Source organism: Haliotis rubra, unplaced genomic scaffold (assembly GCF_003918875.1).
Source record: "Haliotis rubra isolate DU_JTF1 unplaced genomic scaffold, ASM391887v1 Scf46, whole genome shotgun sequence".
Taxonomy (NCBI): domain Eukaryota; kingdom Metazoa; phylum Mollusca; class Gastropoda; order Lepetellida; family Haliotidae; genus Haliotis; species Haliotis rubra.
The window spans coordinates 921,128-944,320 of NW_025767146.1; the positions used below are offsets into that span (position 1 = coordinate 921,128).

General features: G+C 43.9%; 1 protein-coding gene across 3 annotated transcripts in view; it reads left to right on the forward strand.

The window, feature by feature from the left end:
* Positions 1 to 17,613, forward strand: part of LOC124290232 (neuronal acetylcholine receptor subunit alpha-7-like) — a 45,707-nt gene extending 28,094 nt beyond the window's left edge. For all 3 annotated transcript variants that reach the window (XM_046726946.1, XM_046726945.1, XM_046726944.1), the window contains exons 4-8: positions 3,665 to 3,774; positions 4,746 to 5,200; positions 8,722 to 8,808; positions 12,983 to 13,098; positions 14,841 to 17,613. In XM_046726946.1, the coding sequence (XP_046582902.1) occupies positions 3,665 to 3,774; positions 4,746 to 5,200; positions 8,722 to 8,808; positions 12,983 to 13,098; positions 14,841 to 15,287 (1,215 nt within the window). In that variant the 3' untranslated portion in view covers positions 15,288 to 17,613. The remainder of the gene's footprint in view (positions 1 to 3,664; positions 3,775 to 4,745; positions 5,201 to 8,721; positions 8,809 to 12,982; positions 13,099 to 14,840) is intronic.
* The last annotated feature ends 5,580 nt before the right edge of the window (positions 17,614 to 23,193 follow it).

A 23,193-nucleotide genomic window follows, 5' to 3' on the forward strand; every position in this document is an offset into this window, starting at 1 on the left:
AGAGTAAGGTCCGTGGTGTTGATGGCAGAGTAAGGTCCGTGGTATTGATGGTGAAGTAAGGTCCGTGGTGTTGACGGTGAAGTTAGGTCCGTGGTGTTGATGGCAGAGTAAGGTTTGTGGTGTAGATGGCAGAGTAAGGTTTGTGGTGTTGATGGCAGAGTAAGGTCCGTGGTGTTGATGGCAGAGTAAGGTCCGTGGTATTGATGGTGAAGTAAGGTCCGTGGTGTTGACGGTGAAGTAAGGTCCGTGGTGTTGATGGCAGAGTAAGGTCTGTGGTGTTGATGGCAGAGTAAGGTTTGTGGTGTTGATGGCAGAGTAAGGTTTGTGGTGTTGATGGCAGAGTAAGGTCCGTGGTATTGATGGCACAGTAAGGTCCGTGGTATTGATGGCAGAGTAAGGTTTGTGGTGTTGATGGCAGAGTAAGGTTTGTGGTATAATGGCGCAGTAAGGTCCGTGGTGTTGATGACAGAGTAAGGTTTGTGGTATTTATGGTGGAGTAGGGCCTGTGGTAGTCATGGTGACATAAGATTCGTAGATATCTAAGGTGGGGTAAAGTGCGTGGTATTTATGGTGGTACCTGTTGTAAAGTGTAAGGTCTATGGTAACTTCTTTGAGTGACAAATTTAGAAATTGGAGAGTCAGATAACGACAAACTATTTATCCTGTTTTCTACATGTTTCATACCTGCTTGACAGCAATACAAGAATCTGTATGGAGTACGGTCCGTGGTGTTGATGGCAAAGTAAGGTCCGTGGTGTTGATGGCAGAGTAAGGTCCGTGGTGTTGATGGCAGAGTAAGGTCCGTGGTGTTGATGGTGAAGTAAGGTCCGTGGTGTTGATGGTGAAGTAAGGTCCGTGGTGTTGATGGCAGAGTAAGGTCCGTGGTGTAGATGGTGAAGTAAGGTCCGTGTTGTTGATGGCAGAGTAATGACCGTGGTGTAGATGGTGATGTAGGTGAAGTAAGGTCCGTGGTGTTGATGGTGAAGTAAGGTCCGTGGTGTTGATGGCAGAGTAAGGTCCGTGTGGTGTTGATGGAAGTAAGGTCCGTAGTGTAGATGGTGAAGTAAGGTCCGTGGTGTTGATGGTGAAGTAAGGTCCGTGGTATTGATGGCAGAGTAAGGTCCGTGGTGTTGATGGCAGAGTAAGGTCCGTGGTGTAGGCAGGTGAAGTAAGGTCCGTGGTGTTGATGGCAGAGTAAGGTCCGTGGTGTTGATGGTGAAGTAAGGTCCGTGGTGTTGATGGCAGAGTAAGGTTTGTGGTGTTGATGGCAGAGTAAGGTTTGTGGTGTTGATGGCAGAGTAAGGTCCGTGGTATTGATGGCACAGTAAGGTCCGTGGTATTGATGGCAGAGTAAGGTCCGTGGTGTTGATGGCAGAGTAAGGTTTGTGGTGTTGAATGGCAGAGTAAAAGGTCCGTGGTGTTGATGGCAGAGTAAGGTTTGTGGTATTTATGGTGGAGTAAGGTCCGTGGTAGTGATGGTGACATAAGAGTGGTGTATCTGGTGGGGTAAGGTGCGTGGTATTGATGGTGGTACCTGGTCCGTAAAGTGTTGATGTCTAGTAAGGTCCGTGGTGGTGATGGTGAATTAAGAAATCCGGCAGTCAGATAACGACAAAGGTCCGTGGTACATGTTGATGGCAGAGTAAAGTCCGTCTGTTGATGGCAGTACGGTCCGTGGTGTTGATGGCAAGTAAAGGTCCGTGGTGTTGATGGCAGAGTAAGGTCCGTGGTGTTGATGGCAGTAAGGTCCGTGGTGGTCCGTGGTGTTGATGGTGAAGTAAGGTCCGTGGTGTTGACGGTGAAGTAAGGTCCGTGGTGTTGATGGCAGAGTAAGGTCCGTGGTGTAGATGGTGAAGTAAGGTCCGTGTTGTTGATGGCAGAGTAATGACCGTGGTGTAGATGGTGAAGTAAGGTCCGCGGTATTGATGGCAGAGTAAGGTCCGTGGTATTGATGGCAGAGTAAGGACCGGGGTGTAGATGGTGAAGTAAGGTCCGTGGTATTGATGGTGAAGTAAGGTCCGTGGTTTTGATGGCACAGTAAGGTCCGTGGTATTGATGGCACAGTAAGGACCGTAGTGTAGATGGCAGAGTAAGATCCGTGGTGTTGATTGCAGAGTGAGGGCCGTGGTGTTGATGGTGAAGTAAGGTCCGTGGTATTGATGGCAGAGTAAGGTTTGTGGTGTTGATGGCAGAGTAAGGTTTGTGGTGTTGATGGCAGAGTAAGGTTTGTGGTATTGATGGCACAGTAAGGTCCGTGGTATTGATGGCAGAGTAAGGTTTGTGGTGTTGATGGCAGAGTAAGGTTTGTGGAATAATGGCACAGTAAGGTCCGTGGTGTTGATGACAGAGTAAGGTTTGTGGTATTTATGGTGGAGTAGGGCCTGTGGTAGTCATGGTGACATAAGATTCGTAGATATCTAAGGTGGAGTAAAGTGCGTGGTATTTATGGTGGTACCTGTTGTAAAAGTGTAAGGTCTATGGTAACTTCTTTGAGTGACAAATTTAGAAATTGGAGAGTCAGATAACGACAAACTATTTATCCTGTTTTCTACATGTTTCATACCTGCTTGACAGCAATACAAGAATCTGTATGGAAACGTCGCATCATCTGAATAAAGAAATTATTCATCGATAAAGTTTGTCCTTATCAGGTCTATGGTAGGGATGGTTTAAAAGATCCATAGTACTTTTGATAGTATAATGTCCCTGGAATATTTGGTGGTGTACGGACCATGGTGGTTATTGTGTTGTATATGTTACTTTACGGCGTTGGAACATTGGTATGAGAACTGTGCTCCAGTTTCTAGTTCACCAACACTGCAGTATCGCTCCTTTATTGTCCGGTTTACTGTCTGTCTGTAATTCTACTGAATTAAGTGTTTGAATGTAACTTGGCTGTATGGCCAATACACAATACATACCGCTGTCGCTGCTCGTATTAAATATCCAATGCTGAAAGATGATATATAACTATCAGTAGTTGTACATTGCTGTCAAGGCTGAAATATGACGTATTATAACACTACATGCACCCCATCACCTTCATAAAATAAGGACCGCCTCCGTGGTGTAGTGGTTAGAGCGTCCGCCCGGAGAGCGGAAGGTCGCGGGCTCGATCCCCGACCGCGTCATACCAAAAGACGTTAAAATATGGTACATGCCTGGCGCTCGGCATTAATGGGTACAACAAGGACTGGTCGGCTCGGAGTCAGAATAATGTGTCTGAGTGGGATATTCATGCTTCACTGCGACATGGCATCTCAGTGGGCTAGCACTATAAAACCAGCTTCAGTCTGGGCTAGTACAAGCAGCCGCCCATACACATACACACGCATGCAAGTCGTCATATGAGCGAAATATTCTCAAGCACGACGTTAAACCCAATTTCACCTCACCTCATAAAATAAGAGATATTATTACATACACCTCTGTCTATAACCGTAAACCATTGCTGAGAGATTTTATAACACTATCTTAGTGTCACCCTGAATGGGGAGATATGAAATAGTATAACTGCATATACCAGTGCCTGAGACCGTCCCCCTAAGACTGAGAGATAAGGTATTATTGTCTAATATACATGTGTTTATGTCCGTTCTTGACGCAGAATGTTGAGATATATCATAGCATTAACATACGTATCAGTGATGGTCCTTGATTCCAGTGGTGGAAAGATGAACAGGCAACGTGGAACGTGACCGAATATGGAGGCGTCGACAAGGTGCGCATTCCCTGGAACAAAGTCTGGTTGCCGGATATAAAGCTTTATAACTAGTAAGTCATACCGTACACCTTTAACTGTGAGGGGTTACCTCCCTGGAACCTACCTCCCAATACTGAATTAGATCATGGATAACTTTTCTGTGTACCATCCAGGATATTGTGTTTAACATATATACTATTAACAAACGACTGGCACAGACATTACCTAACAAAAGTAACTTCCAAAGTCAATGTGTTATTGAAAGGATGTGCAGCTTTTGTTTCAGGGACATGTATCTCGCTTGTAAAATGCTAAATGGTAATGTACATACAAGTGTGTCTCGGTCACTTATCATGTTATATTCATATGAACGGCTGTGTTCGTGTTAGGGTAACAAATCACTCTGACACTATGCAGACTTCATGTTAAGAATCTAACAAGAGAGTCCCCGACATGCTCAGGAAGGGAAGATTAGGTTTCATCATCTGTTGCTGATGTTTCTCTCTCCCAGTGTCTCGACATTGTTCTGTTGCAAGAAGTTTCGCACATCTTGTTGGGGGAGTAAGGCAGGGAAAATGGCAGATATATGGTTATATCCATCCTCCATCATCCATCCATCCATCATCCATCCATCCACCATCCATCTATCCAATCCATCCATCATCCATCCATCCATCCATCCATCCATCCATCCATCCATCCACCATCCATCCATCCATCCATCCATCCATTCCATCCATCCATCCATCCATCATTCCATCCATCCATCCATCCATCCATCCATCCCATCCATCCATCCATCATTCCATCCATCCATCCATCATTCCATCCATCCATCCATCCATCCATCATTCCATCCATCCATCCATCATTCCATCCATCCATCCATCATCATTCCATCCATCCATCCATCCATCCATCCATCCATCCATCCATCATTCCATCCATCCATCATTCCATCCATCATTCCATCCATCCACCAACTCATCCAATACTCTACCAATCTGTAGAGTCTGACTATTTGTATTGTCTTTGCATCTAGCGCTGACTATCGCCTGCAAGAACAGCGGACGGTGCTGTGTGTGTTCCACAACGATGGCCGAGTCCTGTGGATGCCCCAGGCGGTGTACCGCAGCTCCTGTTTGATCGACGTTACAACCTTTCCATTTGATGTTCAATCGTGTGATTTGAAATTTGGTTCCTGGACCTATGACGGTAACAAGCTCGAAGTTCATTTCAACGAAGAAAAAGACTATATAGATCTTACTGAGTACGTGACAAGCAACGCCTGGACTATCATCGATGTCCCTGCTAAACGCAACGTCAAGTTCTACAGCTGCTGCCCTGAGCCCTATGTGGACCTGACCTTCACCCTGATCTTCCAGAGACGAGCCACCCTGTACAACTACATCCTGATCCTGCCGTGCGTCCTCCTCACCTCCATCACCCTCATCCTCTTCTGGATTCCCCCGGAATCACCTGCAAAGATGATGCTAGGTCTGTAAATCAGTTGTCTCCCAATGAGGGACACGTGTTACGTGTAGTCTCCCAATGAGAGACACGTGTTACGTGTAGTCTCCCCATGAGGGACACGTGTTACGTGTAGTCACCAGAGTGCTGATCAAGTGTGTATGCATGGAAGGAGTTGCATTCCACATTATTCAGTCATTATCCTCACACAAAATATGAAGCAGTTTTCTGATTTAGCGGCAACCATTAGAACCGTGTTCTCTGAGCCAACCTTACCGGAGCCTGAAGAAACGGTTTCGCATCTGTTAAGTGAGTACGTGAGTGAGTATGATTTTACGTCACCTTTAGCAATATTCCAGCAATATCACGGCGGGAGTCATTGTCCGCACACATGCACTCATGTGTGGAATCAGACCAGCTTCTTCGACGCTTTTCGCATCTGTTGACTGAAGCTTTCTGTAAATTGTTAGCGCAAATGTTCCTGGAACTTATTTTGCGTGTCTCTTGAGTGTAGGTGTCTCTTGAGTGTAGGAGGAATGCCAAATATTCAAACAAACCTGTGTAAACCGGCACCCCACGGGACCGAAATATAATGCCGGTTTAGACAGGGTGCTGGATTAGACAGTGACGATCATTTTCCAACATTGCTGCCATTTACACACGTCAATCTCTCAATCTAGCGTACTGAGACAGGTGCCAGTGTTGGCAGGTTTCACTGTAATCTCTGTCTAGTATTTGGTGCTGAAAAACAAAACAATTTCACTTCGTTAATGCGCGGCTATAGTGAAAACTGAACGTGTGCAGATTAAGATCTGTAAAACATGCAGTCATTATGTTTGGAAAAGTCAACACGAATGCAGCGACATTAAGTTCAGTCCGCAGCAACTGTAGGCACTAAACGGAACTGTAGATATTTCTGGAACTATGGAAATAGATATACCGACCAAATCGTTAAATTGAGTCAAAGTATAAGGTCAAACAGTAAATGTAGACGTTACGATCAACAGCAACTGTGGACCTGTAGTGTCTGTCTGCAGCCACGATAGACATTAAAAGACAATTTTCAGCAACTATATAATTACATATGTACTCACAATCTGCAGCGACTGTAGAACTTAAAGCGCAATTTGCAGCAACTAAAGAAGGCTGTAGACGTTAATGGTCGATCTACAGCAACAATAGACATTTAAGGATCTGCAGCAAATATTGACGTACAACTAGCCACTAAAGGCGTTGAAGCTCATCCTGTAGCATATTTCGACATCAAGAGGGATATTCAGCAACTAAAGTCAAAACAATCGGCGGCAAATGTAGCTGCAGCAACTGTAGACGTTTGAGACTAACGTGCAGCAACTGCAGATATTTAATCAATGTCCATCTTCAGCTAATCCAGATATTTATAAGCAGCTCTTAGGAACTGCTGAATTATATATATATGAAAACCCAATCTGCAGCAACTGTAGACAAATAAGGAAACAAATGCAGCAACTGTAGACCTTCAAGTCCAATTAGCAGTAACCGGAGACATTTTATGTCGATTTTCAGGAACATTAGATGTTTAAGGTCATGCATTCCCTGAAATCCTCATGGGGGTTGTCAGCGCTTTTGCCAAATCTTCAGGAACTGTAGACGTTTAAAGAGAATACGAGGCAAATCTTCGTCTACATGTTCCTACCCAATCTATGGCCACTGTAGACAAGCGCAGTCAGCGGCAACTGTCAAAATGTAGTCTACGTGTGGGTAATTGCAAACGTTTGACGTCAATCAATGGCAACTTTGCTTCAAACATGAACATTCAAGCTCACCCGTTTAAGCATTTTGAATTTGACCAAGTTTGTGAAGCAATTGAAATACAATGCGTCGCCAATAAAATACAGTGACACAGAAGGCATGCCAATGACCTTCAAGGTTCTTCTAGACTTACTGGTTTTTGTAACGCGGCAGTCTCTGAGTCGATGTATTTAGAGCAAATTGTGAAGGTAAAGGGGGGTAATTGGATTAGCTAAATAGAGTAGTCTTCTCCTGATAATAACATCAGAATCCCAAAAAGAAGTTGACGTGTGATCCGGGCATGGGCGGGGGAAGAAAGAATGATTAGGTTTGTTCTATATGAAAAAATGAACTACAGTGAAAGATGAAACACAATCACTCCAATCGTTCTGTCTGAGACGATGCACGCCGGATGTAATCAATTTACTATTGAGTATCCATAATAATGTTACAACAATGGCCATGTTCGGCTTGTTGCTTTTCACTATCAGGTACATTCTAGGTATTTGGGCTCACCTGACTTAACGTTCAGGATGTCAGGTTGTGGTTGTTGCAGTTGCCTGAGCCGGGAATCCCTCGACCATTTGGAACATGCAGCTTGTACAATCAAACATGTCGCATATATATTCTTTAACCAAAAATACGTATAATCGAGCTAATGCTTAATTTATAAAGCAAAAACGCAACACAATCACAATGCTTGATTAGGCGTTAATAAAAACTTTTAATCATGACAAAATAAAAATGTAAATAATGATTGGCACAAATGAAACAAGGAAAGGAACAATTTAAAAAAACGGAAATATCCGAAGATTTCCGAGTGTTACGAAGTTTTCCGAATGCATGTCAAAATACCGGTTTTCGATCAGCGTATCGCAATACGTATCGTGTTCATGTCTGAACCGGTAAATACCGGTAAACCGGTTATATTGCGCAGCCCTAATATATATGTCATTATGCAGAATTACAGTGAACTATATATAGTATATACCGGAAGTAGAATCCACTTACCCCCCTTTGCCAGCGTTGATTCATCTTCCAAAATCAGCTAAATCCCAGGATTCTTCCGTTATAAAACCATTCGAACCGGGAATTCCTCGACCCTTTGGAACATGCAGTTTGTACAATCAAAACTGTCGCAAATATATGTCATTATGCAGAATTATAGTGAATCATCTGATTTAGATAGGGAAAGTAGAATCCACTCGCACCTTTTGCCAACATTGATTGTACTAAATCGGGAAGCAATATCAACTCACAACTTCGGGGTCGCTGAGTTTACTTCCGACATTAACAGGTTCACGTGATTTCCCTACTACAGAGAACATTGCTTCAATGAACTGAACTCTCACAGACAAGTTCCACTAATGATATACCCCCATAGTGTTCATGGGGTTCGAACCCGAATATTAGGATGGCCATTACAGCAGCCAAAATGCAAAATAGTTTTTCAGTGTTTGATCGGCATTCTAGAAGTTGATGAGTCAGCAAATGAAACATACAACTTTATGGATGACAACTTCTGGTTTATTTGCTACATCGAAACGTCGCTCAACGCAAATAAACCAGAAGTTGTCATCCATAAAGTTGTATGTTTCATTAGTTTTGCATTGTTAGTGTTTGTTTCGGTTTTTATGAAGAGTTAAATATCTACCTTGCCATTAACATGAAACTGTTGACTATATACCCAGGTGAGCTACAGCGCCGATGCGTCTTAAGCATGCTATGAAATATGAAAATAACTGTTTTAATTCAAAAGTGTTATATTTCATTTTCAGGTTTGACAATCTTCATTGCCTTCTTCATTCTGCTGAAAATATTGGAGAAGAACCTGCCGCCTGGTACATCCAGCATGCCATTGATAGGTGAAGTATAGACCGTGACACGAATTTCAAACGATTCCGGGATGATCGGAGGTCTAATTGAACTTATATGATGTTCTGTTACATTTATCTTCAAACTTACTTTGATCATAACTGGCCAAATAGGATGCTGCTTGTGTAAAGCGTACTTATGAACATTATCCAAAAGCACCGTCTACTCATACACGGCATCAGATGATAGACCAAGCCATATTTGTCAAATGCTTGGAGCATTTCCGAAAGCTCCTCACAGCGGTGTCTCGTCAGCACTAAGAGCGAAGCCAGCATGTCCCGCGCTGGGATGGAAATTGGTATTTCAACCGATATTAGCAAACTCCCGATATAGTTTGATGTGTAGAGGCCGCTTCCTAATTAGCATTACAATAATCAGACGGATCTATATTTAGCTGGTTTCACACAAAATATCAGCGCTCAGCGCACGGTAATTTTATACTTCGTTATTAGCTTCAGATAATCATCTTTAAATATCTTTTCGGAAGAGCAGCTTTAATATTGATTTTTGTCACATTGAGAAAGGGCACTTCTTAAATAAAAAGTGTGGAAGAACAGAAACGTTCCTTAGTGACATAACAAAGGGTACGTAGAGGAATACATGATGAGGTACAGTAGGGTAGGAGTACAGGGTGAGGTAGTGGATAAGTACAGGATGAGGTAGAGGCAGTGGAGGAGAACAGGGCGAGGTAGTGTAGGAGGACAGGACGAGGTAGTGTAGGAGGACAGGACGAGGTAGTGTAGGAGGACAGGACGAGGTAGTGTAGGAGGACAGGACGAGGTAGTGGAGATGAATAGGACAAGGTAGTATAGGAGAACAGGACGAGGTAGTGGAGGAGAACAGGACAAGGTAGTGGAGGAGAACAGGGCGAGGCAGTGGAGTAGAACAGGGCGAGGTAGTAGAGGAGAACAGGACGAAGTAGTGTAGGAGGACAGGACGAGGTAGTTGAGATGAACATGACAAGCTAGGAAAGGAGAACAGGACGAGGTAGTGGAGGATAACAGGACAACGTAGTGGAGGAGAACAGGACAAGGTAGTATAGAGAACAGGACAAGGTAGTGGAGGCGAACAGGACGAGGTAGTGGAGGAGAACAGGACAAGGTAGTGGAGGAGAACAGGACGAGGTAATATAGGAGAACAGGACGAGGTAGTGGAGAACAGAACAGGGACGAGAGGTAGTAGAGTAGGAGAACAGGACGAGATAGGAGTAGGAGGACAGGACGGAGGTGGAGAACAGGATGAGGTAGTGTGGGAGGCAGGATGTGAGGTAGTGTGTGGTACAGGATGGTGTAGGGTAGAACAGGACAGGAGAGGTGGAGTGTGGGGAGTACAGGTAGAGGTGGTATGGAGGAAGTGAACAGGGACAAGGTAGTGGAGGAGAACAGGACGAGGTAATATAGGAGAACAGGACGAGGTAGAATAGGAGAACAGGACGAATAGAGTAGGAGGACAGGACGAGGTAGTGTAGGAGAACAGGACGAGGTAGTGTGGGAGTATAGCGTGAGGTTGTGTGGGAGTACAGCGTGAGGTAGTGTGGGAGTACAGGATGAGGTAGTGTAGGAGTACAGGATGAGGTAGTGTAGGAGTACAGGGTGAGGTAGTGTGGGAGTACAGGACGAGGTAGTGTAGGAGAACAGGATGAGGTAGTGTGGGAGAACAGGACGAGGTAGTGTAGGAGAACAGGACGAGGTAGTGTGGGAGTACAGGATGAGGTAGTGTGGGAGTACAGGACGAGGTAGTGTGGGAGAACAGGACGAGGTAGTGTGGGAGTACAGGATGAGGTAGTGTGGGAGTACAGGACGAGGTAGTGTAGGAGAACAGGATGAGGTAGTGTGGGAGTACAGGACGAGGTAGTGTAAGAGAACAGGATGAGGTAGTGTGGGAGAACAGGATGAGGTAGTGTGGGAGAACAGGACGAGGTAATATAGGAGAACAGGACGAGGTAGTGTGGGAGAACAGGACGAGGTAATATAGGAGAACAGGACGAGTTAGTGTAGGAGAACAGGATGAGGTAGTGTAGGAGATCAGGATGAGGTAGTGTGGGAGAACAGGACGAGGTAATATAGGAGAACAGGACGAGGTAGTGTAGGAGAACAGGACGAATAGAGTAGGAGGACAGGACGAGGTAGTGTAGGAGAACAGGACGAGGTAGTGTGGGAGTACAGCGTGAGGTAGTGTGTGTAACAGGATGTGGTAGTGTGGGAGTACAGGATGAGGTAGTGTAGGAGTACAGGATGAGGTAGTGTAGGAGTACAGGGTGAGGTAGTGTAGGAGTACAGGGTGAGGTATTGTAGGAGCACTGGGTGAGGTAGTGTAGGAGTACAGCGTCAGGTAGTGTAGGAGCACATCGTGAGGTAGTGTAGGAGTACAGGGTGAGGTAGTGTAGGAATACAGGATGAGGTAGTGTAGGAGTACAGGGTGAGGTAGTGTAGGAGACACTGGGTGAGGTAGTGTAGGAGTACAGCGTAGTGTAGGAGTACATCGGGGAGCACAGTGTGGAGCACATCGTGAGTGTAGGAGCACAGCGTGGTAGTGTAGGAGTACAGGGTGAGGTATTGTAGGAGCACTGAGGTGTGTGGGAGGGGTGAGTAGTGTAGGAGTACAGCGTCAGGTAGTGTAAGGAGCACATCGTGAGGTAGTGTAAGAGTTAGGGTGAGGGTGTGGGGTACAGTGTAGGTAGGAGTACAGGGTGTGGTGGTGTAGGAGTACAGGGGGTGAGAGTGTAGGAGTACAGGTGTAGTGTAGGAGTACAGGGTGAGGTAGTGTAGGAGTACAGGGTGAGGTAGTGTAGGAGCAGAGGGTGGGGTAGTGTAGGAGCACTGGGTGAGGTAGTGTAGGAGTACAGGATGAGGTAGTGTAGGAGTACAGGGTGAGGTAGTGTAGGAGTACAGGGTGAGGTATTGTAGGAGCACTGGGTGAGGTAGTGTAGGAGTACAGCGTCAGGTAGTGTAGGAGCACATCGTGAGGTAGTGTAGGAGTACAGGGTGAGGTAGTGTAGGAATACAGGATGAGGTAGTGTAGGAGTACAGGGTGAGGTATTGTAGGAGCACTGGGTGAGGTAGTGTAGGAGTACAGCGTCAGGTAGTGTAGGAGCACATCGTGAGGTAGTGTAGGAGTACAGGGTGAGGTATTGTAGGAGCACTGGGTGAGGTAGTGTAGGAGTACAGCGTCAGGTAGTGTAGGAGCACATCGTGAGGTAGTGTAAGAGTACAGGGTGAGGTAGTGTAGGAGCACAGGGTGAGGTAGTGTAGGAGTACAGGGTGAGGTAGTGTAGGAGTACAGCGTGTGGTAGTGTAGGAGTACAGGGTGAGGTAGTGTAGGAGTACAGGGTGAGGTAGTGTAGGAGCAGAGGGTGGGGTAGTGTAGGAGCAGAGGGTGAGGTAGTGTAGGAGCAGAGGGTTAGGTAGTGTAGTAGCAGAGGGTGTGGTAGTGTAGGAGTACAGGGTGAGGTAGTGTAGGAGTACAGCGTGTGGTAGTGTAGTAGCAGAGGGTGAGGTAGTGTAGGAGCACAGGGTGTGGTAGTGTAGGAGTACAGCGTGTGGTAGTGTAGGAGTACAGGTTAAGGTAGTGTAGGAGTACAGGGTGAGGTAGTGTAGGAGCAGAGGGTGTGGTAGTGTAGTAGCAGAGGGTGAGGTAGTGTAGGAGCAGAGGGTGAGGTAGTGTAGTAGCAGAGGGTGAAGTAGTGTAGGAGTACTGGACTATTCCATGATTTGATGCTGAATGATTGTGTTTGATGCGGGTGAACGAGAGCATGTGCTGGTCCAGTGAGGTTCTGTAAGAATCAGTCGTTTGTTAGCATTTGGAAATATTATAAAGGTGAACTTTGTTATACATTTATTATTTCGTATTTATGCAAATTGTGTCAATGGCGGGTGTGAGTGGCAGTGGAGCACATTGATTACTCCCTGGTGTTGGCGTTTTACATGTACATGCCAGGAGTTGTGGATATGAGGGATGTCTATGGATTTCTATTACTAATAAAGCACCGATGTGTAATAGCAAGTGGTCTATCTACATGTGACCAGTGGTTACAGCCCTATGCTCGAGTCATCTATTTACGTTTTCTTCACATGTGATGCACAAATCATAATGGAGTTAATTATTTCTTTTATAACGGCTTACGTGAGTAATATTCATAAACCACATGCTTGACTACTGTTGCAGGTACTTATTACTGTCTCAATATGATCATCATCACCTTATCATCATTCCTCAATGTGCTGGTGGTCAACTGGGCAGCATATGGACAGAGAGCAAACATTCCTCCTCCTATGAAGGCGGTGAGTTGCCCTGACAAGAAACACTAACTACGTCACTGCCAACTTCTGAATTAACGACCGCCTCCGTGGTGTAATGGTTAGAGCGTCCGCCCGGAGAGCGATAGGTCGCGGGTTCGATCCCCGACCGCGTCATACCAAAAAGACGTTAAAATATGGTACTTGTTGGTCCCTGCCTGCACTCGGCATTAATGGGTACAACAAGGACTGGTCGGCTCGGAGTCAGTATAATGTGTCTGAGTGGGGTCTTCATGCTTCACTGCGGCATGGTATCTCAGTGGGCTAGCACTATAAAACTAGCTTCAGTCTGGGCTAGTACAAGCAGCCGCACATACACATACACACGCATGCACGTCGTCATATGAGCGAAATATTCTCAAGCACGACGTTAAACCCAATTTCACCTCACCTCACCTCACCTCACATCACCTCACCTCACCTCTGAATTAACATACCCGTGAAGGTCCGGATAAGAATATTGATCTTCAGCAACCCATGCTTGTCGTAAGAGGCGACTAACGCGATCGGGTGGTCAGGCTCGCTGACTTGGTTGACACATGTCATCGGTTCCCATTTGCGCAGATCGATGCTCATGCTGTTGATCACTGGATTTTCTTGTCCAGACTCGATTACTTACACACCGCCGCCATATAGCTGGAATATTGTTGACTGACTGACTGACTCACTCTGAATTAACATATTTAAAATATCAATAATTGAAAACTATTAATCATAATGATTCAAAAATCACGAGGAATAAGTTTTCGACATTTGTGGTGAACTGATATCATATTGTCTCTTGTTGTAAGACGATGACATTGTAAGTCATTGTTGGAAGCAATTGTAATGCCGTGCATTTTTGTAATTTATTGTCCCCTGGGTAATGTTTGACATTGCCACACCGCATCATTTTTGTAATTAACTCATTGGGTCATTGATATCAGTGTCTCACTGTGTAATTGTTGTAAATAATGTCGAGTAAAACACAGAAAGCCTATAAAGTAAACTCCGGTTGTGTTAATACTAAACAACAACCCAGAGCTTGTATGAAATATCTAGTTGCCTGAAATATTTACATTTTAGCATTGACGATTTCAGCAACTCGTTCCAGTTTGATTGAGTACGTTGTCTGTGTCACTATCATCAACAAAAACAGAATAGGACAGGCTGGCAATAATATGAGCCATGGTCGGGTTACGCATAATAAGAGGATCTAGTCGCCTGATGAAGGCTATCCTCACATTTGTTTGACCGCTCTAAGCGGATTTCAAGGTTCTAACCTGTTTCAATGTTAATGCTAACTGGAGATCATCACTATATACAGGCTCCTGAGGACGGCGACCTCTTGTGTATTGTAGGAGATCAATACTACGCCGAGACTTATGTGTCGGCGACCCTGAGCGTTGTTATATAGTACATCAACACTTTGGTAAGACATGATTATAGTGAGTGTGTTTGGTGTAACGCCACTTGGAGCAGTATTTCATTTATATCGTGGCTGTCAGCTTGATGTGTGAGGCAATAACGAAATCATGCGGACGTTACCCACGTTTATAAAACCAGAGAGCACCGGCCGTCGTTAAGGAAGTCAGCATAAAGTGTGACGTATGGTGGGGGAAGTCCCATATGTTGTATAATACAACATCGCCACCATTGCCACCATTGTAGGAAGTATACGACAGTGACTGTAGGTGTTGTATTACACGAGATCAAAGTGCTGACTAACACGATGCTGTGTGTTGTAGATACTGTTTGACGTATGCGCCAAGGTGCTGCACATGGAAGACCTTGTCCGACCATTCCAGAAGAAAGACAGAGGAGAGGAAGCAGCGGCTACAAGCAGCAACCCTGGTGAGGAAGACACCAAGTGGAGCCAGGACCCTATGGCCTCAACTGAAGTACTTACACATCTAAAATGCACCCATACTACTGGCCCAATTGCATCAATTGACTCCAAACTAGGAGAACTAAGAGATTTTATTCGTGCTCACAAGCAACGTTTGGCGGACAAAGACCGACGCGAAAGTATGGTGAAAGAATGGAAGGCGTCAGCTTTGATCCTCGACAGAATTATCTTTGTCGTGTACTTCCTTATAATAGTAACCTCCTTGGCTGTCATCTTGCCATCTATTGTCTATAGTGCTGATTATAAGAGCACACGACTTAAACAGGCGTTGAATGGAGAGGAATAGAACCCTTATGATGAATCTTAGAGGCTCTTGGTGGAGTTTTCTTCTGGCGGTCACTTTGAAAACCCTTCATTTCATGATATGAGGGTTACACAAACACAGGGCAGATACTAGCTGGGCTTCACAAATATTGATAAAGACAGACCTTCCAACTGTTGCTTATCAGCAGACAGGTGTTTACTTTAACGCACATCTTTGTTGTTTCTAGCCAAGGTGTTTCAATGCAGCATTGTGCTCAGATGGACATAACAAACAGCTGAAGAATAATTTGTCTTATTCAAATCAGCACTTAATCGTATGAGTGCATGGTGTGAATATTGGATGTATGGTATGGAGCATGCAAAGCGCGATTGTTTGTTCAGACACTGGGATTGGGAATGATGTTGTGTGGTTGGGCTATGTTTCTCCAATGTTGGTTGTGTGAGAAGACTGGTGGTTTGTGTGACAGGGCGATGTTAGTGGGATTTTGGCTTTATGGTATGAGGCATCCTCAGCGTTATTATTGATTGTATTTCTGGAGAACTCAACGTGTGCATGTTGGCTGTGTGACGTGAATCAGCAGTTTCAGACGTTAAACGATTAAAGATGCACTAAAGACATTCACACCGTGAATGGGAACTCAGTGCTTGCATTGAGAGGTTGGTATGGGCATTCACACTGTGAATGGGAACTCAGTGCTTGCATTGAGAGGTTGGTATGGGCATTCACACTGTGAATGATGGCTCAGTGGCTAGAGACATTCAACGGTTGAATGTGTAGTAAGGACACCCACAGTGTGAATGAGGGCTATGTGTCTATATTCAGCAGCTGAATGTCTGGTAGGGATCTTCGGAATGTGACTTCGGCTTTGTGATAGGGGGCATGATGACGTGGGGTGCGGCGTCGGTTGTGTAGAACAGGCATGCAAGGTATTGTACATAAATGAAGATACGAACTTGACATATCATTATATATTGCTGTTTACTTTACCAAGTACATATTCTCACAGCCCAATGGGTGTGGTTTAGGAACAGCCCCTATCACTATTCACTATGCATAGAAGTAAAAGGTATAGTTGTTACATTGCTACATTTACTTAAGGTTGAATGTCCCTCTTTCATTGCACTGAAATATATATGCAAATATGTTGTATTTGTACACAAGGTCGCTGTGTTAATCTTTATAGAGGTCTGATTTCTGTGATTGTATGGAACTGAAAGAATAATGTTACGGTACATGATAATATTTATTTAGTGCACATCTTGTACAGATTAATGCATTGTTACCCGTTACTGACGGGGAAAAAGCAACGACATTAGTAGTTTTTATACTGGTCAAATCCCAACAGCATGTAGAAGTATAACTTCAGGATAAAATATAGTCACTTTCATTTAAATATGTATAAATAGAACCTTGAAGCTTTTTAAGCGAGTTAACATTGTTATATTCTTGAACAATGTTGTTATAATATTGCCATTGAACTATGTATGTACATATATGTAAATACAACCTATGTGTTTTCTTAGTGGTTACTTGGTAAACCATTATGTGAATGTACTTTTCCCCTATTTCCTCAAGTCAACGAACGCTTTGACAATTGCAGAATCGTCACATATGCATAATGTCACAATATCACATTGACATTTCGTATAATAGTTCCAGTAGGTTTATACTTCCTGTTGATATGAACATGTACTTCGAATCAAGTGAAGAAGAGGGTGTTGGTTGTATGGATGATGTTGTTGTGATGTCGGCGGGGAAATAGTATCGCATAAACGTTTAGCGGTTACATGTGTAACAGCATTGTGGTTACAGGGGAATGGTTACAGCATTGTTTTATCAAGTCAAAGACTGGGTTCCATTTCCAGTGTGGTGGTGAAGTCCATTCTTTGGCCCCCCTCTCCCCGTCATGGCTGAAATGTTTATGAAAACGGCGTAAAATCTTTTACTCGCTTACCCTCATGGTTTATTTCCTGACATATCCGTTTAACGACATATCCATTTGACGTTTCTATATGTGTCTGTTGATCCCAAATAGCAGATTATTTTGGCTAACACATAATGGTATGAACCTTTTGTACGTCGGAGTTTCTTGAATGTACATTTTTACCTATTTATTTGTTTTCTTCTGCCAGAGTATACTATATTATAGGGATACTATTTGCATTCCACTACCATACAGCTATAGAACTCATTATAGTGCTCTTCCATTGCTTGCTTACATTTGTCTCGGACAACACTGTCAGACGAGACCAGCAACGTTTTACACAGTGATATGATAAGCAGGATTTGACCTTTCATACGCAGTTGTTATCAGATGATAATGTGTATATTACAAAATAGTTTCATTCATGTATCTTTTGTGTTTTTTATGCCGCCTAAGGAGGTATGTTTTGTTCATCTTCACTCTCCAGTACAGCGGTTACATGCTGGCATCAACAGCTTGAAACTTGGCAAAGCTGTAGTTTACTTCAAGTCGGCGTGCGCCTGACCTGATGGTATGTTTCAAATGCTCATAATATGTTCCTAACACGTCTGTTTACTGTGGCTGCATATATTAGGTATGTGTGTTAGGTTTAAAGCCGCTTTGCGCAGAATGTCGGTAAAGCGGAGATGTGTGTCTCACACGTTTGTCATGGCGATGTGTGTCTCAGACGTTTACTTCTTTAAGGGACCCAGGAACAGAAGTATAGTACTGACAAACAGATGCATATGTGTACTTGCTTTGTCGAATGGTGCGTTTGTATTCAGATGTATGATAGCTCTATTGATCAGGGCCTAGATTTTCGAAGCTCTCTTAGCGCTAAGATAGTCGTAAGTGCCATACATTAACATTAACTTACGACTATCTTAGCGCTTAGCGAAAATCTAGGCCCTGGTGTCAGTGAGTGAATGTTATTTTACGCCCAACTGCATCACTCATCCTTTCAAACAAATCTAGTCTATATTTGACACACGGGTGATCGTGCTCTTATCTTACCAGTGATGAAAAGAACGTGCCACGAAGTCACACCAGCAGATTCAATTATGCACACATTGTACCCATGTGGGGAATCGAACCTGGACCTTCAGCGTGACGAGCGAACGCTTTAACCACTAGACTACCCCACTGCCCCCAATTATGCATGACATATATGAAGCAGTCATGGGGTGCTTGAGGACATCCGTGTCAGTGTTCTATGCTGCTCTTGTAGTGCAGTCGTCAGATGTATGGTGTAAGGTCAGTGTCCTGTGTTTGTCTGATCTGTCCCTTGTCGTGGCCTGTCTGCAGATAGCGTTGATTCTGGCGACATCATAAGCGTTAGTTTAAGCATATACGCCAGCGGGTGTATTTTTTAAATTGTTTATGCTTTAACTCTGTACTCGGAGCGGTTCCACTAGTATGAAAGTGGCCAGTAAATAATTGAGTCTGGACCTGACAATCAAGTGACTGATATGAGCAGCAGTCAAAGCAACTGTGGCACGATGACATGCATTAATAAAGTCAGCGAGCCTGACCGCCAGACCTTCGTCAGTGTAATAAACCGAGCCATAATGCTGGATGCAAAATATCTGACGATGAAATAGTGATCAATAGCTGTTTTCTTACTGACAATGCAGAAATGTTGAAGATGCTTTGAATCTGTTCTTACACGTCTAACACAGCGTTGAACCAATGATATGTAAATAAGGATACCGGCGTTGTTCACTCGACAATGAAAATACAGGAACATCATAACGTTTGCAAAACTTCCAACACTATGTAGAACCAGCTTTAACATTCGGCTATCTAATCAACGTTCCGCCAATGACATGCTGCTTGCCATGCTTGCGTCAAATCACAATTGAAACGTGTGAGAATGTTTTTAGTAGAGCTGATAAGAACGCGTTAATGGCAGGAACAGAACTGATATGGAATTGAACCAGGGATACACATGTCAGAAATAGGACGCTAAGTTTCGTCCGTGCCTGTGGTGAGATATCGTGGAATCTTCAAAGGTTATTGATCTCTCGGAACGGATTTGCACAGTCACGGCACTGAAACCTACATACGTCCGCCACTGCATACTTATCGTCAATAATAACATTTGTGATTTCAGTTAGAGACAGGGGCAATCACAAATCACGTTAGCTACATGGGACTTAGAGAATAGAGAATCAAATACTTTCAGAGTCGCTGAAAGACCCCAAACATCAAACTTTCAACTAGACATTTTTGCTACGATTACCCGTCGAATTGCAATTACCGATGCTTGAATTTTATCAACTTCAACTCAAGGTTACGAGATGAAGTTCTTCAGATCGTGACATAAAAATAAGAGAATTAAGATGCATATGGACAATAGTTTAAAACCTCTAATTCATGATCAGACTTCAGATCTATCTGGATAGAATAAGAACAGAATAAATCTGTCTATCTAGCTATCCACCAGCCTACCCTATCTATCCATCTATCCATCTCTCTATCCATCAAACTAAATCACTCAAGCACCAATTCACGTATTCATCCAACCATCCAACCAGTCATCTGACCATTCATTATGTCTCAGTCAACTTATACATATTAAACGGAGACCGTCAGGTTTGAATTATCTCCCTTTGACTCATAAGTGACTCACCGCTAGAAAAAAAACCGATTTTCGTGGAGCTGAAACACAACCAAGTATTTACCATCACATTAATTCCTGGCTCGGAATGCTCCTACGTTTACTCCCCTACACGACGATACAGATAATTTGATTAGTATGCAGCAGCTGAAACTTGTGGCTATTATATTCGCACAATCGACTCAGCCTTCATGTAACATTTAATCAATGTTGAACACGTCGTCACAGAGCCACATTATCTGCTTTGCACTTTTCCAGAGCATGGCACTGATCAGAGGTAGGAATCTCTCTCTAGGTGCGTTCCCTGACTGTGTGGCACTAATGTGAGATGCGATTCACCGTAAAAGTGTACCCCGAATCTTCACAGCTACGGTTAACTGTGAGGGTGTTCCGGCTGTGTGGGACTGCAGTAAGATATATCTCAATGAAAGGGTGTTCCCGGAGTGTGTAGGACTGAGAAGAAATTTGATTCACTGTGGGGGTGTTCTCCGGCTCTGATATGATTTATGAGTATCTGAAAGGGTGTTCCCCGGCTGTGTAGACAGTGGTATGAGGTATGACTGACTAAAAAAGGGTGTTCCCCGACTTTGTGGCACTGATATGAGATATGATTGAGTGAAAGAGTGTTCCCCGACACTGGCACTAATATGGATATGATTAAGTGAAAGAGTGTCCCCCGACACTGTGGCACTAATATGCATAAGATTGAGTGAAAGGGTGTCCCCCGACACCGTGGCACTAATATGCATATGATTGAGTGAAAGGGTGTCCCCTGACATTGTGGCACTAATATGGATATGATTGAGTGAAAGGGTGTTCCCCGACACCGTTGCACTAATATGGATATGATTGAGTGAAAGGGTGTCCCCCGACATTGTGGCACTAATATGGATATGATTGAGTGAAAGGGTGTTACCCGACACTGTGGCACTAATATGGATATGATTGAGTAAAAGAGTGTCCCCCGACACAGTGGCACTAATATGGACATGATTGAGTGAAAGAGTGTCCCAAAACCCTGAGGCACTAATATGGATATGATTGAGTGAAAGGGTGTTATCCGACACTGTGGCACTAATATGGATATGATTGAGTAAAAGAGTGTCCCCCGACACTGTGGCACTAATATGGATATGATTGAGTAAAAGAGTGTCCCCCGACACAGTGGCACTAATATGGACATGATTGAGTGAAAGAGTGTCCCAAAACCCTGAGGCACTAATATGGATATGATTGAGTGAAAGGGTGTTATCCGACACTGTGGCACTAATATGGATATGATTGAGTAAAAGGGTGTTCCCCGACACTGTGGCACTAATATGGATATGATTGAGTGAAAGGGTGTTCCCCGACACTGTGGCACTAATATGGATATGATTGAGTGAAAGGGTGTCCCCCGACTTTGTGGCAATAATATGGATATGATTGAGTGAAAGGGTGTCCCCCGACACTGTGGCACTAATATGGATATGATTGAGTGAAAGGGTGTTCCCCGATACTGTGGCACTAATATGGATATGATTGAGTAAAAGAGTGTCCCCCGACACTGTGGCACTAATATGGATATGATTGAGTGAAAGAGTTTCCCAAAACACTGAGGCACTAATATGGATATGATTGAGTGAAAGGGTGTTACCCGACACTGTGGCACTAATATGGATATGATTGAGTAAAAGAGTGTCCCCCGACACCGTGGCACTAATATGGATATGATTGAGTAAAAGGGTGTTCCCCGACACTGTGGCACTAATATGGATATGATTGAGTGAAAGAGCGTCCCCCAACACTGTGGCACTAATATGGATATGATTGAGTGAAAGGGTGTCCCCCGACTTTGTGGCAATAATATGGATATGATTGAGTGAAAGGGTGTTCCCCGACACTGTGGCACTAATATGGATATGATTGAGTGAAAGGGTGTTCCCCGACACTGTGGCACTAATATGGATATGATTGAGTAAAAGAGTGTCCCCCGACACTGTGGCACTAATGTGGATATGATTGAGTGAAAGAGTTTCCCAAAACACTGAGGCACTAATATGGATATGATTGAGTGAAAGGGTGTTACCCGACACTGTGGCACTAATATGGATATGATTGAGTAAAAGAGTGTCCCCCGACACCGTGGCACTAATATGGATATGATTGAGTGAAAGGGTGTTCCCCGACACTGTGGCACTAATATGGATATGATTGAGTGAAAGAGCGTCCCCCAACACTGTGGCACTAATATGGATATGATTGAGTGAAAGGGTGTTCCCCGACTTTGTGGCACTAATATGGATATGATTGAGTGAAAGGGTGTTCCCCGACTTTGTGGCACTAATATGGATATGATTGAGTGAAAGGGTGTTCCCCGACTTTGTGGCACTTATATGAGGTATGATTGAGTGAGGGTGTTCACCAGCTTCTTGGCAGTGACATGAGATATGATTCACCGTTAGGGTGTTCCCCAACTGTGTTGCACTGAACGGAACTCAAACAGAATATGTGCAAACAATTGGAGCCTACATGTAACAATATGGACGACATACATACAACGCAGTCTGTAACCGGAAGCCGTGTGAGACAGTGGTATCTATGCCTCGAATCTACATTAGCAACACTGATGCCATACGCATATGTTTCAAAAACTCACAGAGATCATAGCAGGCAGTGGCCATGAATCTACAATCAGCTGTTACGATAACACATGTACCAAAGTGATATCAGTATCAGCATGGTCGGGACTCCATCATACAACGTCATCTCAAGCTCGAGTACATTGAGCAGTGTACAACGGGTCGGGTCCCGTTAATGATGATGGATGATTCCGCTCTACGATGGGAATGCTTACATATGTACCAAGTGATAATAACATTACTTAATCCGTACATCGGTTAATACAGACGTTATACAGAAGAATTCTATCGTTTCTGATTAACGGGGTTCAACTCTACATGTCACACTATACGGTTCCAGTTGAAGATCGGAAGACGTACAAATGCACCAGCTCTATACAATACTGCGCATACATTCCGTTTTGCTAAATACCCAAGGAGTATGATGAGTACAACAGATTGTTCAACTGTAAATAAGGGCAGTCTTTTTGCGAAGCTCTTTCAGATTCCTACGTGCATGCCGTTCACTGACTGAACACCGCTGAACAGAGTATTATAAATCTGTATTGGTTTGTCATCTAGGCTTATAATTTTCTTGCACTGCTCAAAGATATCAGCAATGCCCACGGGAGAATGATCTGTCATATTTGTATGGATTTCACAAAGATAATAGCATTGCAATACGAAGACGACCTGTCACCAAGAGCTCATATCGTTTAAGCGCTTACGAAATGTGTCAACATT